The 19,207-nt window shown below is 34.6% G+C and overlaps 1 protein-coding gene across 50 annotated transcripts in view; it reads left to right on the top strand.

Annotated features, from left to right (window-relative positions):
- The window catches only part of RIMS1 (regulating synaptic membrane exocytosis 1), a 491,535-nt gene that overhangs the window by 360,721 nt on the left and 111,607 nt on the right, over nucleotides 1-19,207 (top strand). For 17 of the 50 annotated variants that reach the window (XM_032864386.1, XM_032864368.1, XM_032864413.1 and 14 more), the window contains 3 exons: nucleotides 7,850-7,921; nucleotides 14,148-14,330; nucleotides 15,405-15,517. In XM_032864386.1, coding sequence (XP_032720277.1) covers nucleotides 7,850-7,921; nucleotides 14,148-14,330; nucleotides 15,405-15,517 — 368 coding nt within the window. The remainder of the gene's footprint in view (nucleotides 1-7,849; nucleotides 7,922-14,147; nucleotides 14,331-15,404; nucleotides 15,518-19,207) is intronic. The other 33 variants (XM_032864392.1, XM_032864391.1, XM_032864388.1 and 30 more) reach the window with 3 other exon arrangements.

The raw sequence follows: 19,207 nt of genomic DNA, 5'->3' as shown, positions 1-19,207 counted from the left end.
TTCAACCAAAAAGCATATATTTTAAATGGCTTGATACTATGATTTATTACTATAGGGAACAGAAAGTTATTTACAATAAACTTTTACTAAAATGTAGGAATAATATGTGCCCATAAATATGACAGAAAAATAGCTAAATCAAAGATGCTATATTCGTAGGTAACCATGTCAGCCATTTGGCAAAACTTAACACTTGCATTTTACCTCTTATCAGCATTATTTACTTTTTCAGAAGTTTCTGCCAATTTCCGAAAGAAGGGAAAATAACATCAGATTTGGAGACACTGAAAGCTCATGATGATTTGGGCATCATTTGACTTTTGCCCTAGATCACTGACAACTAGGAAAATATTCTAAAATCAGTGACAGAGTATATAATCAGCCTTTGGATGTCTTGAATCAAGGTCCTATTTGATTATTTTGAAAATAAGCAAAAAATTTTGCTTAAGACAGTTCTCTAGTTAAGTTGGAAAGCATTTAGTTGCCCCCTTATTTCTTACAGCATAAATATACTTGTGGTTATGTGTGCACACCCACACACACACGCGACTTTTAACATACCATTTTCCCACAATTTAATTTCAGTTTTAAACAATCTTGATGTCATCTCAAGTTGTGTAATAGATTATTTGGAATTAACATGGAAAGGGGTTTTTCTAGATCTAGGAAGATTTCCTAGAATTTGTAGAGTATTTAAAACAAACAATGATGAGGAAAAAAATACATAAATTTAGAATCCCAGGGGATGATTCTGACTTTAAAATTGTAGGGAAAATTTCCCTGCAGTTTTATTACTAAAAATGTGAAGACGGTTTAAAACATAATCATTCCAATAACAAAATATCTCTTTGTAAATGGCATTATTTTAACATGTAAAAAGTAACTTTTATGAACCTGAGTATACATAATTCTGTTTGTGAATTTAGTAAGATTTGCATCTTCTTGTGGCTTCGGATTAATCAATATTTTTGTATTCAAGTTAGAAAAAAATGTATTTTAATACATCCCTGAAGCATCAAGGTGTTCTGAGTTTAGTGCTCACAGTTGAATCAATCATTCTTAAATGTGAAAGGCTAGTATAAGTAATCGTAATTGTTACTATCTAATTCTACTTTAAAATATTCTTGGCATAAATGCTTTTTCAGGAAAATGCGATATATTCTTATTTGATAACTTTTGAGATATATTTTAACACTTCATTAGCTTGAAGTTGCAAATTCCATCTGATTGAGACTATCTTTGCATCGTTATACATCACATCTTTAGGGTGTGTGACTTAAATAAATACTAAAAATATTTGATTAAATAACCCTGTTTTCAAGGACTTTAAATTGTTGACAACAAATAAATTATTGCCACAAGTAAAACATCCCACTGTGTTAAAGATTAATTCCTGAGTCACTAAAGTAGGTCCTATTTCTTTTGTAAATAATCAATGTTTGTATAGTTTTCCACACTTGTCACTTAGTAGCAGCTAATTGCATATTAGAATCTCTGACCAAAAGTGTCAGGTGGATTCCTTTGATTCAAACTGAATGAATATTCTTTCTCCATTAAAAATATTTCTCGAATAAAGAGGTCACCTACTTTTTTACTTCCAGAGTTCATGGCAATTGCCAGAGTGATGCAGAGTTAATGTAGAACCATTTATAAATTCAGTACCTTACTTACCATTTTTATTTGCTTGATAACATCTTTTGTTATCTGTGCTTTTCAAAAATGTTCTTTATTTGAATAAGTGAAATATACTCATCCACTAAAATACTTAAGCCTGTTTAATGGCTATTGTCATATACATAAATATCGATACTGTACAAAAAGGGTGCACACATCCTAATCGTATGCAGCCATCTTCACTGCATATGGACATTTCTTACTTAGGTAGATTCTATTCAGATATAAAGTTTTCTTACTAAGCTTATGAAGAGACAAGATGATAAACATTTGCATTCCGCAATCAGCCATCTAGGTAGTTAGCCAGCATATATACAGATATTTTCTTATGGTATCAGTGCTAATTCTAATTAAATTAAAATGTTGTGGATTTAAAAACAAAACAAAACCAACAAACGTATTTTCATTTTATTATGAAATAGTCTTAAATAAGGGCGCCTAGATGGCGCAGTTGGTTAAGTGTCTGACTCTTGATCTCAGTTCAGGGGTTCAGGTTGGATCTCGGGGTGGTGAAATGGAGCCCTGCACGTGGTGCCCCACCCAGCACCCAGTGTGCTTAAAACTCTCTCCCTTTCTTGGTCCCTTTCCCCCACAGCGCTCTCTCTCTCAGAAAAAAAAAAAAAAAAAAAAAAAAAATCTTTAAGATAAAGTAGCCTTAAGTAATACTACTAGTTTATTAACATATTGATTTTAGACTTTAATAGAATTGTAATACCTTCAGAAAAGCTGTATTTATCAATGTCTTCAGGGAATTGCTCTAATTGAATTTAGTTACTGAAGAGGAAAGGAAAGTAGTACAGAAATAGGTTTTAACAATTACCTCTCTTCATTAGTACGTTTTATGAATCTTAACATTTAAATTAATAGAATAATTAAAAATGGAGCTTTGAAAAAATTAGATTTAATTAAGAACACTCCCACTTCTCTGATTATTACTTACTCTTGCTTTGATTTAATAATAAAATAATTGTTATACCTCCATTTGAATGTAGCTTTATAACTTTTAAAGAATTCTATTTGTGCCCTGTGAACTAAGGATCACAAAGCCAAAACCATATAATGATTAAATTGTGAAGAGAAAAGAAAGCTCTGTATTTCTGATTCATGCACATCTAGAGCAAAGAAACATTCTTTATGAATAATAAAACGACAAAAATTTTTAATAGAACAAAACATGTTAAAACCCAAAATAAGTAAGACATAATGGAAATGCTATAACCCTGTTTTATTCACTTCTCTCCAGGGGTCCCTCCAGTAAAGTCAAATCATTCAAGTCACTGGATGGCAGAATGGGCAGAGAACCAAAGTACATGAGGACGTGATGGTGGTGTCCTCACCAAATAATTAAGGCCGCTCCTACCTTGGATAAGCCACTTAAACCTTATGGGACTCTGTTTCCTCATCTGTAAATTTAGGTAGTTGTAGGTGGCTTAGCTGAATACTAGTGTCCCTTTAAGAATAAAATTGTGTCTATGCTGCCTTGTTGCAACATGATAAGCATATAAGGGGCCAATAGTAATGATTGACACTTCATGATGCAAAGTCAATAACTAAATGCCATTTTTTGTTTATGATATTTTGTATTTTACTGAAGCCCAGAAAACAATGAAAAGTTCTATTTCTAAATTTACTTAATTGATGTAAAGTGAATTTTATAACTCTAGTTATTTTTTTACTTACTGTAATTTTTTAAACTCTCAAATTATAGGATAATACTCAAAATAATTACTTTTTTAACCATGCATTTAATAAATACTTATGAGCAGCAACCATGTGCTAGGTATTGATGTTACAGTGCTAACTCAAGACAGATGCCATTCCTGATCACAAGGAACTTAGAAAGAGTAATGTAAGGTAGAATATAGTTCATTTCACTATGATTCATTCTATGATCATATGATCAGTAGTTTTAATAGTGTAGTAGTATGTAAATATAAGTTGTTTGTTCTAATCATTCCTATTTCACATATCACAAACCTCTATTCTAAGAAATAGCTGTGTTTAAAAAATATAATATATTCATAGCTATAACTTCGGATTTGGAGTGGAAAAGACATTAGAATTTTCTATTCTGTATTCTATTACAATTGTATTCTATTACAATTAAGTGTAACTCAATTTGAAGATTTTAAGTGGTTAAAAAGAATTATGAAGACCTATCCTTTATAGAAATCTTTAGGTAAGTAAATGTAAGTTTCTATAGCATTTGGAGAGGTTAAAAAAAGGTCATTTTTAACAAGAGGGTTAAAAATAGAAATAAAATAATAAATAAATAAATAAAAATTTAGATGTATGAACCTCTCATGAGTTATTGTCATCTGATTACAGATCACTGACTGAGCTCGGCACTGCTATAGACAAAAGTCTTTACCTTTAAGAAACAAATATGTGCTATTATCTGTTTAAATAATACTTTCATAGCACTTACCGCTTGCTAGTTCTGAGTAATTAAAATTCCCAAACTACTACAAACCCTTGTTCTCTGTAATGTCACAACAACTGTAACACAAGTACTGAGCGATATTGACGTAGAATTGGCAAGTCTGTGAGAGGTTAGTATTATCTCCACTTCACAGGTCAGAACAAGAAATGCAAAACCGAGGCACAGAGTGGCTAAGTATCTTAACTAAAATCACCTCGCTCAACAGAAACAGTAGTTAAACCCAGACGGGCTGAATCCACAGTCCATGCTTTGAACTACTGGGCTCCGGCGTTTTCTCTGCCATGGATGCCTGTGTTCACTGCCGTTGAGATTGTGGAGTCTTCTTTCACCTCATGGTTTCATATGTAATGACTTTGTGAATTAGAGGAAATTAATCTCTCTAAGCCTCAATCTTTTTATTTTTCAACGGGATAAAAAAAGAAAAAGTAGTCCCCACCTCACAAGATTGGTGAGATTATAGATGAGTCAGTGCAGGTAAAGCCGTCATGTAAGCACCCAGCAAGTTCCCCGTAAGTGTTAGCTGTCCTTGGTATTGGCATGTCATGGTTGTCATCGCCCTCGTTATGGATTATTGGGATAATCAGTCTAGCATGTGAGTGTTTTATATTGTGAGGATGAGAAGAGGAAGGAGAGTTGAAAGTTTTACAGAAATCAAGTCTCCATGGAATCTAGAAAGAGTAACAGAAATTAGTAGGGATAGAAACAAAAACACACAAGTTCTACAAGATGTCCATAAGCCCTTTCGTTGTGCAGTAGTAGAAAGTTTGTACGAGAATCTACAGGACTCTACATGTCTCTCCTCCTCCCCCAACCCCACTCTTCCCCCTCCCTCCCCCACCATCACCAAACTTTCCCTCTGACTTCTCCCTCTCAGAACTTCCCTTTCCAGTTTCCTTACTTTGCTCAAACATACCAGGCACACATCTGCCTTAGGGCCTATGCACTTGCTGTTTCATTTTCCTGAGATACATTTTTCTTGAGAGATATAGGTGGCTAACTCCCTTCTCACCTTATGTCACCTACTCAGTGACTCCTTCCCTGATCACCCTGCTGAAAATGGCACTCTGCATCTGCCCCCAAACCATACCCTCACACACATTTCTGATCCTCCTGGCTCTGGTATACTTTTTGTTGTTGCTAGTATTTGCCGCCTTTGATTATACTATATAATTTAAGTAAGAAATAGATCTGGGATAAGCCCTCAAGATGTTGAGGGCTTTTTGTGGTTGCTGTGTATTATTTTTCTCCTACAGATAAAATATCAATTGCTTAAAGGCAGAAATCTTTTTTTTTTCCCCCACAGACATAGGCCAAGCACTTAGAACAATCTGGCTTCTGTACATGTTCAACAAATATTTATTGAATGAATAAATGGGTGAGAACCTTTAAGACAGGGAGTTTCATGAATTGACCTAAAACTCTGCTCTCATTCTGCTGAATATGAGAAAAGGAACATTTGTCCTCCCAGTCCTTGGGCAGTCTTGTGGTCCAGTAATGTGAACATTAGCTTGTCACTTCCTCTGCTCTACAGGACGGAAAAAACAAAACAAAACAAAACCACCAGCACAGGCCTCTGGTGGGGTTCAACTTTACCTTGACATGTTTAAGATAATGTCGAAGGGCTCTAAAAGTGTCATAAAAAAAGCATCAGTTTCCCATAATGGTATTTTTTATTAATTATTTTTATTAACATATAATGTATTATTTGTCCCAGGGGTACAGGTCTGTGAATCATCAGGCTTACACATTTCATAGCACTCACCATAGCACATACCCTCCCCAATGTCCATAACCCAACACCCTCTCCATACCACCCCCCCCAGCAACCCTTAGTTTGTTTTGTGAGATTAAGAGTCTCTTATGGTTGTCTCCCTCCCCATAATGGTATTTTTTTATTTTGAGCTCAGATGCCTGCTGGGCCTCCAGCAGCTTCTCCTGCTATCTATATGCCTGCATTCTGTGTGCTTTAGGAACTGGCTTTCCTTTCCAGCAACCACCTCCCATCGATTTCAAGCATGTGCCATGCACATCTCCAGTCTTCTACACACTACAGTGCCCCCTCCTCATCATAGGATCAACAAAGTAAACAAGAATATCAGAGATATTCCTTTAATATGAGATATTATCTCTTAGTGCTTTCCAAGGTCTACCCCCATATTTCATAGTTTCTTCCCTTCTTGAGGAAGGGTGCAGCCCCAAGGACCTACATCAGACCCAACTTCCTCCCTTCTCTCTGCTGATAGTACATGACAGAAACAGGTTAGGAGCTAGACGTATCTACATTCTTATCCCAGGTCTACTTCTTACTGACTGGGTGGGCTTGTCCTGAGCCTGTTTCCTCATCTTTGAAATAAAGATGATACCTGAAAGGATTGTCGTGAAGGTTAATAAGTCAGTACCTCCCTCAGTACCTGACCTCGAGTTATCCTTCCATATATCCTTTTTTCCAACAATTCAAGGAAAGTGATAAGCAAGAGATATTTCTTTCCTCTGCGTCAATACTTTTTTCATCAGTTGTGAGATAAAAGTGAGACGTCGTGGTAACAGAAAGCCTGAGGACACACAGCTGAAGCCCTGAATTAGAAAGGCAACACAGGGTGGAACCAGTTTGAGCAATAGCAAAAGATACGGGGAGAGAGGAGCAGCCCCAGAAGTCTGTACACCCTGTTGGACTTCATACTTTGACGTGTATTTCTAGTTGGGGACATCAGGGCTTGGCATATATGAGACACTCTGATTATCTGGCATTAGTAGGGAATGACAGACAGTTGTCTCTTTGTTGTTGGAAGGAAGTGAAATCAGGAAAGAAAAATAAGCATAAATTGTAAAGAATCAACTATTGAGAGAAAAATATAAATTATCAAGATTAAAATGCATGTTACTTTTGATGGTTTCTCCGGGATTTTTTAATAGTAAGTTTTAGTTTCTTGACCATAATATTTTATATTTCACATATATAGTAGGCGAGACACATTTTAGGTCAAATAGTATATATGAGCTGCTGCTTAGGGAGGTAAGCTCTCTATAGAAACATTTCTTTGGGAAAATGCATTTCAAGTTCCAAATGTTCGAGATATATATATATATATATATATATACACACATATATATATATATATATAACTTGATTCTTTGATTGGTGATGTGTAATCAGCTTTTTAAAATGCTACATGGTTTCAAAAGCATGTTTATAATAACTTTGGATATAATTTTAATACTTGATTTAAAATGATTATGTGAAGCATATTTCACTGTGGTATTTTTCTTCTCATATTTTGTGGGAGAAGAATAACAAACAACAAATTCTTGCAGCACCCTGTTAAAACTCGTAAACACAGAGGGCACATCCCCCTTTGTAGTCTTTCAGCACCCAAACCATTGCTGTCATCACATCTGTCCTCGCTCCATTTCTCCCCTGGACTTGTTTATTCATTAGGAGAGGCAAAGTTGCTCAGTGGGGGTCCATACTAAATCATTCCTGCAGACAGACCTTTTTAAACTAAGGGAATCCCCGCTTCTTGGGTCTCCTGTTGGGCAACTTATGTCTCCCACCAGTTCCAGTTCAGATTTTTATTTATTATTTTTTGTTTTTATTTTTAAAAGCACTGACTGACAAAACCATCTAAATAAGATAGTTGTCATTTTTCATGTCTATTGTTTTTATCATTGTATGAAACTACTGTAGCTGTATTCATCATATATTTTGTATTTCTTTAACATTTCATTCCACAGGCACTCCAGAAAGTCTGAAAGATCTAGCATCCAAAAACAGACTAGGAAAGGCACTGCCTCTGATGCAGAAAGGTAGGCTTGGTGTTGTGCTGTGTGGCCATCTTCTCTTTCAACTGATAAATTCAGGGGTGCCTTAAACTCTCATTTTACATGATCAGTTTTTAAACATAGCCTGTGATGTTTAAAGACATTCATGTAAATAGATCTCCCATATGGGAATAGCCTCAAAAAACAAGAGGAGGGTAATCTGAAGGTGGCCCTTAAATCTTAGGGTTTAAGAAAAATCTCAGATATGTCTCTTAGTCACCACTCTGATTACTAAAGAGGACCAGATCTGTGCTCATTACTGTCTACATATTAGGACATTAATATTTTGTTTCTGAGATTTTCTGAGATTCTTAAATGTTAATGAATATAATATTTGGAATATGCAAATATTTTGAGTGTCTGTTATTTATCTGAATGATGTCATCTTTTAAATCTTTTCTGCAAGTACATCTAAGATTCTACTTGTATATGAAAGATATTTGTTGAGTTAATAGAAAAATTAATGGAATTACTGACCTTTCTTTGTAATTCATCCAACTTTATAATTTTTTTTTTACTTTTATTTTGGTGTGCCATGTGCAGTTTTTTTGGTGTAAGATGCTAATACTTTATTTTACATAATTGTAAAAAACACCTAATGTCCCATTAACACATTATGTATTCATCCAAAAAAGCACTGAGAACATGCAGGGGGACACAGATGTAAATGAAAGAATGGACTGAAGTCTTAAAGCTATACTTTACTATAAAGGTATGCACAAGATATAGTGAAAACACAGGAAAAAGAGTGTAGTGCAGAAAGGAGATATCTCATAAAAGGTGTAACCTGAGCAAAATCCAGATATATGAAAATAGATGTGAAGAAAATATTCCATGAGAAAGGAAAAAAAAATATGAGAAAACACCGAGGCTTAAACTTTATTTACTCTTGATTTGGGGGATCCATATTTTGAGAGGGCGAGTTCTTCCAGGAGATGGGGGAGAGCGTTGAAAATAAAGCTGGAGAAATTCGTTAGATGTTATGTCACACGTAACCTTGTGGACTGTTTAACAGAATTCAGCTTCTGCTTTATACGTCCATGAGCCATTGATGGGCTTGAGAGGCTGGTGACTAGCTTTGAGTTCCAAAATTATAGATCACTGTAACAACATTTTGTAGGGTGGATTGGAAGCTCCAAGGGCAGATACAAGTCACCACTAGGCTGTCGCAGTAGGCTTATTTGAAATAAACTCTGAACAATTCAGTTAGTCATTTAAAAGATATGTGCAAAGCGATGTGCTAAGGTCAAGGAATAAAACGGAACAGCAAAAGAGGGAATTTCCCAGGAGATACTACTTCTGAGTTGAGATCAGAAAAATGAGTAGCTATTAGTTACATGAAAGAGTGTGGATAAAGAGAAGATGAAATTTACTCTTAGCTAATATCTATGGAGATATTGACAGTTTAGGGACTCTAATTTACAATAGAACAAGGATTTAGAGAATTCAGAGAGTGTTGAATAGAAATTCAGTTTTACAAAGGAGCTAGGCTTTGAGAAAGGGAATGAACAAAGTTCTAGCACTTTAGATAGATGATAGATAGATAGATAGCCTGTAATGAAAGAGTATTGATTATGTTTCCATTTACATATTCTTTAATGTCAACTCAGTTAACTGCAGTTTCTTTACTAGAATTATAAATGACTTAAATTCCTTAGACAAGTTTTTAATCTTCAACCATACACTGCCCGTCTGCCTCAGAGACAGACAGAATTTCAATTACTTCGACTTGATTGAAATTTTTCCTCCAAGTCTTACTCTTTTTATTCCATTCAGGCTTTAATTCATTTAACAGTTACTAGTTGAGTGACTGCCGCGTGCAGTTTTATTTAGGATATATCAATGAGCAAGTCTTTTTGACAATAGGATACTATTTTATAAAATGCTAGATGATTCTAGAATCAACTAATGGTGCTTAACTACAAATGAGTAATATTTGGGCGTTTCCTCTACAACACTGAAACTATCTGTAGATAAACACAAATCCTCCATCCCTGCAAAAAGTATAGCAAGAATTTGATTGCTTCCCATTCTCAGATGTTTGCTGCTTAAGGACCATACTCATATTACTCTTGCTTCATTTACTTTGCTAACAGGTTTTAATATAGACAACGCAGACCTTTTAAGTGTGTAGATTTGTTTGATTATAACTAAAGCTCTCCATTGATTTGTAATATAGTGTAAATTATATGCCTGGTTTTTAAGTGAGTTGTTGAATAACTAGTTACAAAAGAATTGGCCTGGATTTTCTAGGTTTGTGCCACTCTTATTTCTTTAGAAGATACCATGTGTTGATATCTAACTACAGGTGAATTGAGGTTACAGTGTGAATACTTTGGACGCTGATTCAAGGTCTTTGGGAAGTTGACAACATACTCAAAGGATTCATATCACACAGTCACCCCTTGGCTTCTGGCAAAATTTATGATTTAACAGTCATCATTTTGAAGGCCCTTTGTTGGCCTTAACAAATTTGGCCTTATGGGGAATAGTGTCGTAAGAAAATATTTTGAAAAATATGGTGACTAGTTATAGGCAGAAGACAAGCAGAACTCATATCTGACTTTTGTGCCTAGCATTTAAAGCAGTGCTTTACATTGTCTCAGGAAGCTCCGTAGTAAAAGTCTGACTCTTCACTCTCATATGAATTCAGCTATATGACCTGCTTGGTAGCAGGTCATTTCTGCTTTCTACTCTAGTGACTTTTCTTGTTGTGGAACCTGTACTCTGCAACCTATCCAGGGGATGTTTTGTCAGGACTAATATTTGGATTTAACCAATTCTAAGAAGGAAAGCTTCCCAACATATATGCATTTTATGTTGTGCTGATGCTATTGGAAGGAGAATGTGTAGGCCCTTAATGGCCATTACAGAAGGAACCATTTTGAACAGTTAACCTTAAATACCACGTGCATGTCCATCCTTTAACAAGCCATAAAAAAAAGAATTATATTTTTAAGCTGCATTAGGAGACATTTACTATTGCAACAATAGCTATGCCTGAATTAACAACTTCAGATTTTGGTGAGAAATGTGTTTTACTTAAGTTCAAGTCAAAACACTATTCTTGGGTAAAGAGAGTAGGCATAGATTGGACTCGGTGAATACTTAGATGCACATTTGGAGATGGTGAACTAGCTTCAGACATACTTGGGTTTTCATTAGAATTTTGCTCTAGAAGTCTTATATTTTGTTTTAAAAAATGTGGGCTATTTACAGGTCTATAAAATGGAATAGGTATTCATTAAATGCCATTTCCCTTATTTTTTATTCCTACAGACTCTCAGGAGATAATTAAATCTGTTAAATCTTGTCAGACAGTTTGACATTTGGATATATATTTAGATTTTGTTTACAAGATAAACAATATATCCAAGGATTTTCCATTTTTCATCTTGTGATATGGAAAGAGAACCTATCTCAATAGGCAGCACAGGGCGCAAGTATTGGCACTCAGTAGATCTGTGTGGGTCCTTCCTTTACCACACGTTAGCTCTTTGTCTTTGTACAAGTCACTCTATGATCCTCAGTTTTTCTGTCTATAAAATAGGAATAATTATATTTCTCAGTTTTTCTGTCTATAAAATAGGAATAATTATATTAAAATAGGAATAATTATATTATAAGAATATCAAGAAAGAACATACATGTGTATGTATGTGTGCACATACACACAGACATTCAGTGCCTGGCTCCATATTGATGCTCCGTAGAGAATAGTTGTGACTGTCATTTTATCTATCCCCCGTGCACTCCCTGTTCCATTCTCTAATATGGTGGCTCCCCATCTCTTCCATTCTTGCGACCTTAACTTTCTTAACTCATCCCATTCCACTGAAACATCAAGGCTCAACTGCCTGGATTCCCAACATTTCACTCCTGTACCTCAGAATTTCTTGATTGATTTGCCCTTCCTCTAGTCTGAAATGAACTGTACTTGGTTCCATTATCTCTCACCTCCAAAACCTTGCTCTTCTCAATGTTCTGCATTTTCACTCTCCTCAGTTTTCCTTCCTGGAATTCCGACATACTGCCACCCTCCTCTCTCTTCCTCAGACAGAGTGGTTTCTGATGCTTCCCCTTCGGTCTGTGCTTTTGTATTTGTTACAGTTCAGCTGGCAGCAGGGACTGTTGTCATTGTGGGACTTTTAGTTCATGTCAAAGAAACAGATCTGGTGCTAAATGATGCACCTTAAGTACTGTGCAAGGTGTTCTCAGACCCTGCCCACCTTCCTGTGACTTTGGAGATGGGAACACTAAGTCACGGAGTCTCAGTCTGTATAATACTCACCTGTTATAGAAATAATAATAGGTGAGTATTGGCTTTCTCACCTAGAAAGCCAATTATTTGTCTCCAGAATTGTTTTTTATATCTTTACCATTCAGTTTGGTGCCATATAAGGTCCGCCTAATTTATTTATATTTCAAGTCACATTTAAGTGGTCCTTTTAGTTCTTATTAAGGAATGAAGTAAGATTTTAGTGAAATTGAAATGCAATTTCTCAGTACCAGGGTGAAAACCATATTCACTTTTTAGACCACACTTAGAAAGTGTATTTCAAACAAGGATGGCTTGAAGTTTATTCTCATGGTAATAGCTTGTGAAGAGTAATAGATAAAAACTCTTCCTTTACAAAGGAAAGGACTTGATCATGCAGTGCTTTCCATATAAATTAATTCTGTAGGGTTGAGTTATGTGAGAAGTCAATTGAGAAAGAATGAACAAACAGTCTTAATATGTATTGTTAGTTCTTTTTTCTTTTAATTTGGAAATTGAGACAACAGTCCAGGTTTCAGGATTTGTATTAGGGCCTAATAAAGCATTAATCCATAGGTCAAGCAGATAAAAATGCAGCTTTATTACAGTTCTAAGTTGTACATTTTTCCCATTTTATTGTGCTGAAATAGAGGAGATACCCTGAATTAAAATAATTATAGCTGTGAAAATCATTTTATTTAAAAGAAAAATTGTCAGTATGAATATAAGTTGAATAAAATACTCGATAATTAAAGTACTTCTGGTGACCAATATGTTATTTTTACTCTCACACTTAAAATCACTTGATAAGTGGATTTATAGCATTGTTTCAAAAAGGATGAGGTATTATCCCTTTGCTTCTATCACTATGAAAAATAATCCATATTGGGTATTTTAAACATCCCTTTTATTTAAAATACATACTGGAAATGATTTTTTAAAAAGGCAAAAGCATGTATCTGTTTTAAACAAGATACACATCAGTTTTTAATTCTTTTTTTTTTTTTTTTTTTTTTAAAGATTTTATTTATTTATTTGACAGACAGAGATCACAAGTAGACAGAGAGGCAGGCAGAGAGAGAGAGGGAAGCAGGCTCCCTGATGAGCAGAGAGCCCGATGCGGGACTCGATCCCAGGACCCTGAGATCATGACCTGAGCCGAAGGCAGCGGCTTAACCCACTGAGCCACCCAGGCGCCCCCAGTTTTTAATTCTTAATCCTTAATTCATAAATTGGCTTCATAATAATTTTGAACCCTATATTAAGGTACCTGTTAATATATGGACAAATATCTTTTCAGACTTTTTTTTTTATCTTAGAAGATATGTTATTATCCATACATCAGCCGTTTGTATTTAGTCAGTTCAATTATGAAACATATTCCATCTTATTGCATCATTTTAATTTGTTGGTCTGCTTAAATTAACCTCAGAAGACATCTTCCTTTTGCAGCCTACTTGGAATAAACTTCCTATTGCAGATTAAAATTATGAGCATTGTAAAAGTATACACAGAGTCCTACAGTGCACTATTTCTTCTTGAAGGCAAGTGCTTGAAGTATCACTGTATTTGTTATTCTAATCATATTTATTCATTCACTCAAGGTATCTGTATTGAGTTCTTGCTCTCTGTATGGCTATTCTAGGCACTAGAGATGCAGCTCAGTAAAAACCAAGAGACAGAAGTCTCTTACCTTGTACAACTTAACAAGAGGTTTGTTACATTGGAGGAATCTGGATTAGCCCTCTAAAAACCACATGGCATGTACATTTGCAATAACTTGTCAGTTTCCTTTGAGTTCCATTTCAGTGATTGCATGATGGTGGGTTTCTTCTGGTTTTTAAAGTTGCTGCCTTGTAAGAGTAACCAGGTTTTCTCCTTGGACAAATGTGTTGGTATCAAACTTAATGTGAACCTGCTGACTGAAGATCTTTTTTGGCCCAAATGTTTTAGGGTTCTCCCACCATGCCTTTCTAGAAGGGGATACGCAGCCCTAAGAGCGACTGATCAGCCAGTCCTTAGGGGAAAACATCCCGCTCGCTCAAGGTCGAGTGAGCACTCTAGTGTCAGAACACTGTGTTCTACCCACCACCTTGCCCCCGGAGGGTCGGCGCCACCTTCTCCACTTCTGACAAGGTCGCTATTCAGTGTCCAGCCCAGCATTCATGTTCTGCCTCCGGGTGTTGGTGTGGTGTTGTACTTTCCTGAGCACTTGATGCTTTCACTCATTATGACACCGTAATTTTAAATCCTTTCTTTGTGGCACTTCAACCTCTCCCACATCCTCTATTACTTGCATCTATCTTCACTGTGCTGATAATAGTCTATAGTTCCTGCCAATTAGCTATCATTGAAAATTAAATTTGGCTGTTTTATGTCCTTCCATCTGTTTGTGGCATATTCATATATATCTATATCTATTTTAATGATGTAAAATTCTTTATGAGCAATTACCTGGAAAATTAAGTGTGTATTTGCTTTCAAAAGTATAAATTTCTTTACAAAAATCTTTTGTATGTGTTCAGTTAAATCTTAGTGTTTAAAAGTTTTTCAGTTTAAAAAAAATTGAATGCCAGCAGATGGAGGTCAGCTTGCTCCTGTGCAGTAGTAATGTATCTGCACGCTTCTCAAATTTAGATTTGTAGTTTTGATCCTTGCACCAGTATGTTTTATAGCCAAGGTTATTTGTTTAAGTATTGTCAATTTTTTCCTATTTAAAAATAAATAAGTGAATGGTAACTTTTATAAAAGTCTACAGCTAGAAGTATTCTAATCACTTATAAATAATTCTACATATAATAATTGACTTAATAGTAGCAATTTAGACAACAGCCTTTTTTAACTAATTTATCTACATTGTTAGGATTCAGAGGCTGTTAGTAGATACATTGGTTCAGCACTACCAAAAATGGATAACTTAATGGAAAGCCACAACTTCATAGTAAGTTAATTCAAAGAAGTGAGTCTCATTTTACTCAATTCAGTAATTTGTTATGCAGAACAACGTGTGACAGACGTTACCCTGTCTCTTTTAGCCCCTTTTTATAATATTTCTTTTATACATATCATCAAAAGCATTTGATTTTGTTTCCAAAGGCTGAGGTAGGAGGTTTATGTCTGTTTTAATAGTAACAGGAAGGGGGGAGAGGTATTTGTCAGGCCCTCTTGGAGTTTCACCATTTCATTCCCCCTTTGTTTTTTTGCCCACAGAATGCACAGACAAGCAAGTCCAACCCATCCTCCTCCTGCAGACACACCCTTCAGCAGTCGGAGGGGACGACAGCTCCCACAGGTGCCAGTGAGAAGCGGCAGTATAGAACAAGGTATCCAATAAAGAGAGATCATTGTCCAAAAACCTTGGATTTGAGAATCACCTCTTTTTATACACCTTTTATTAAATGAATACTACTTTAATTTATGTAGTTTACTGAATCCTAGGATTTTGTGTCTTAGAATTCTATTCCCAGAACCTAGTTTCAGTGGTTCATGGCATATACTCTGTTTTTTGCTGAGTGAGTGAATGAATGAATTTTAGATTGTTGATTGGGAGAATGAATTGAGCCCTAGAAACACCTTTTTTCAAAGGGACAAAAAAAAGAAAGTACAGTTTTTAAAATCTCAGTAAAATATGGCATTTTATGTGTTAGAAGAAGGTTTATTTAAGCTTGCTTTTAAAATGTTTTTAAAGGGGCGCCTGGGTGGCTCAGTGGGTTAAGCCGCTGCCTTCGGCTCAGGTCATGATCTCAGAATCCTGGGATCGAGCCCCGCATCGGGCTCTCTGCTCAGCAGGGAGCCTGCTTCCTCCTCTCTCTCTGCCTGCCTCTCTGTCTGCTTGTGATCTCTCTGTCAAATAAATAAATAAAATCTTAAAAAAAAATGTTTTTAAACAAGCATGTGATCATATTGAAGTCTTTACTGGTATTTTTTTATTTTAACTTACTTGCAATATCCTGGTTTTTTATACAAGTTTTATGAAGAAAGAATAACTTAGAGGACACATTTTAGCAATTTGGGTTTTTTTTCTTTTTAACAGAACTTTTCATCGTTACTTACAGGTGCTCTTATTTAAGCACATACATGTTGTGTTTATTTTCCTAGAAGGAGAGAGAATGAAAGAGAAAAAGAGAGAGAGTGTGAGAGATACAGAGACAGAGAGGAGAGTTTCGATAATGGAAATTAGGTTCCCTAAACTATCTGGGCCAGATTATTTCAATACTGGGTTAAAATAGTTACTGTTTTTTTTTTTTTTTTCTCATGTGACCCAAGGTCTATCCCATTTCTTAGTAGGTGAAAAGATTTATCAGTATATGTTATCACACAAGTATTATCAGGGATCCATTAAGTAATGTGCTGAAATAATTTTTAATTTGGGATTATAAATACAGCAGACTTCTGTTTAAAACATGTGTTCAAAATCTTCATCCCCATAAAACAACTAAAAGGTTAACATTTTGAATATCTTTTTCAGCAGTGTTGGTTGTTGCTGATGTGACACTTCTATTTCATTCTATATTGAGGGAGCTGCGTATGTGTTTTACTTAATTGAAGTAACTTACTGAGTGTATCACAGAAATATATCACAAGAAATGATCTAAGATAAATACATTATTTCAAAGACTGATATAACAGAGGATATAAACAGAATACTTGGTTTTAGAAAAACTAGTGTAGACTTTAAGAAATACCACCTTACTAATAGAGGAACGCTGTTATGGTAAACTCTGGATGTGTATTATTTTTCAAAATTATATGTCTCATTGATTTGTCATGCTTCAATATTCAGGGTTGTTATGAGTATTCATTTAATTAATAAGGAATCTATGATGCCATGTGAAACTCTGACTTTCTTTTCTAAGGTAGCAATTAATTCATTGGAATTCTCAATTCACGTGTTTCACAAACTTTCTTTTCTCTTCTGGGAACATTTTGAGAAGATAACTCATAATTAACGTTTTAAAGACTCTAATTAACAATAGCCCAGATGAAACTGCTTTAAATAAAATTTGGTGTTTATTTAAATTATCCATTCATGAACTCCTGTTGCACAACTAAACTAACCATAAATTCTGGAATTTTGCTACAGATTCAGTGGCCATATTTTGCTAAAGATCAATATCCAAAAAGTCACGGGTTCCTAAAATTCTTTGCATTTCCTCCAATTGTTAAAACACTCTATAGGTTCAAAAGCATGTAAGGGTACTCCATATAACTCTTATATAGTGAGTCTGTAGTTATGTTATTTCTATAGAAATAAGAATTGCTTCTATGAAATCAGTTGGATTGTATGCTGGATTTGGGTTTTTTTAAAAAGCTATGTTCTATTGTTAATATCAACATTACTGTTTATGATATTCCTATTCACAGTTGTCTTTCAGAGAAATCATCAGTGTGTAAGGATTGAATTGAGGTGGGAAGAAAGGAATGACTGAACATGAAATTGATGGAGTTATTTTGAAATTTAATATAAATACACTAGTCACACTTTTTGTTACTTGAGTTTCCTGAAACTTATGGTCTCAAGGGTCATGTACATAAAACCTTTTTAAAATATGAGAACAAACATGTGTTATTATTTCTAAGTGTTCTTCTATAATTAAAACAGATCTGGTTTACTTTTGATTTTATTATGTGCTCTGGGACTTTGGGAAAATGTAATAGCATCTGCCGTCATCATATAATGGATCCGTTTCAAACTGAACAGACATGACATCTTTGTGTGTCCTAAAATATGTTTTTAAAAGTAAACTTTTAATTCACAAATTAGCCAGAATATAGCACGTTAAATTTATGAATGATTTCATTGTTTTTCGTAGGGCTATAAAATTATGGTTTTTTTCTTTTGATAGTATTTTTTAAACAGTTCAATCTTCTATGAAGTTAATGCTGAATGCAGTTCATTTGCAATTAAGCCTCTACTTCCTTCTTTCCAGTCGTCTTTTTTGTTTCTTTTTTTTAAATTTTTAACAAAAGTTAGTTTTATTTACTTATTTATTTATTTTTGGAAAAAAAAAACTGAGTTGATGATAAGTAGTTGTTGGTAAGAGCAAATATTTCAAATGGTTTAGATTCCTGGATCGTGATGCAGTTTCATGATGTACTTGTAAAATAATGTTATTCATACAGTTTTTGGATACAGTTACCTACTTGATTGTTTTTAGGATTTGTGCCAGGATGATTAGATTATTTGACTGGGTGTATGTTTTGTTTTGTTTTGTTTCCTGTAATTCAGTTTTACTACTCTGTCTTTGTACCATAGAAGTGATATGTGCTCTTTTAAAGGCAAACACATCCTTTGAAAAGACATTTTTACTTAATTTTTGAAAAAGTTGTTTAAAGTTTCTTTTAAAAATTAGGAATCCTAGCCTGTTTGCTACATGGAATCTGATTACATTCAACTATACTTAGAAGAAAAGAAGAGGAGTGATTACAACACAGATTTTGAGATAAAGTAGCCAAAAAAGTAGCCTTACAATTTAGGTAACTAACGGTTTGTGACAATTGAGCAAAGATTTCTAAGAAATTTCTCTGATTATATTCCAAAGTTGTATTCCAACATAGCCCTTATGGAGAGTGAAGCTGAAAACAACCTAACTGTTTGCATTAAAATGTCATATGGTTTTCTGAAACCAAACAAGTGATTTTTTTGTGCTCTACTGGATATCTTTTAAAGAAGTATTTAAAAATTATTTGTAAACTAACACTTGGTGTGCCAGCTATATTTTATGTGTTCTGTTATTTCATCTGCGACTTAAAACTGTGATGATACTCCCCTTTAGAAATATCTGGGTAGGCCATTATTTTTCAATGAATAGTATACAAATAAGGAGGTAGATATAAGGCTTTATGAAATTTCTAAGAATTACAATCTCCAAAGAACAGTTTCACTTTGAGATATTTTAATATAATTCATTGGAGAAGGAAGAAAAGATTACTTAAATTAGGGTAACCTTTTTCCTTGTGGAAAATATTACTGAATATTTTCACAATGAAAAGAAATGCCTACTACCTAGTAA

Source organism: Lontra canadensis, unplaced genomic scaffold, assembly GCF_010015895.1.
Source record: "Lontra canadensis isolate GAN:19392208 unplaced genomic scaffold, GSC_riverotter_1.0 scaffold27, whole genome shotgun sequence".
Lineage (NCBI taxonomy): Eukaryota > Metazoa > Chordata > Mammalia > Carnivora > Mustelidae > Lontra > Lontra canadensis.
Note: the sequence above shows the minus strand (reverse complement) of the source record. Positions and strands in the feature narration are given on the sequence as shown.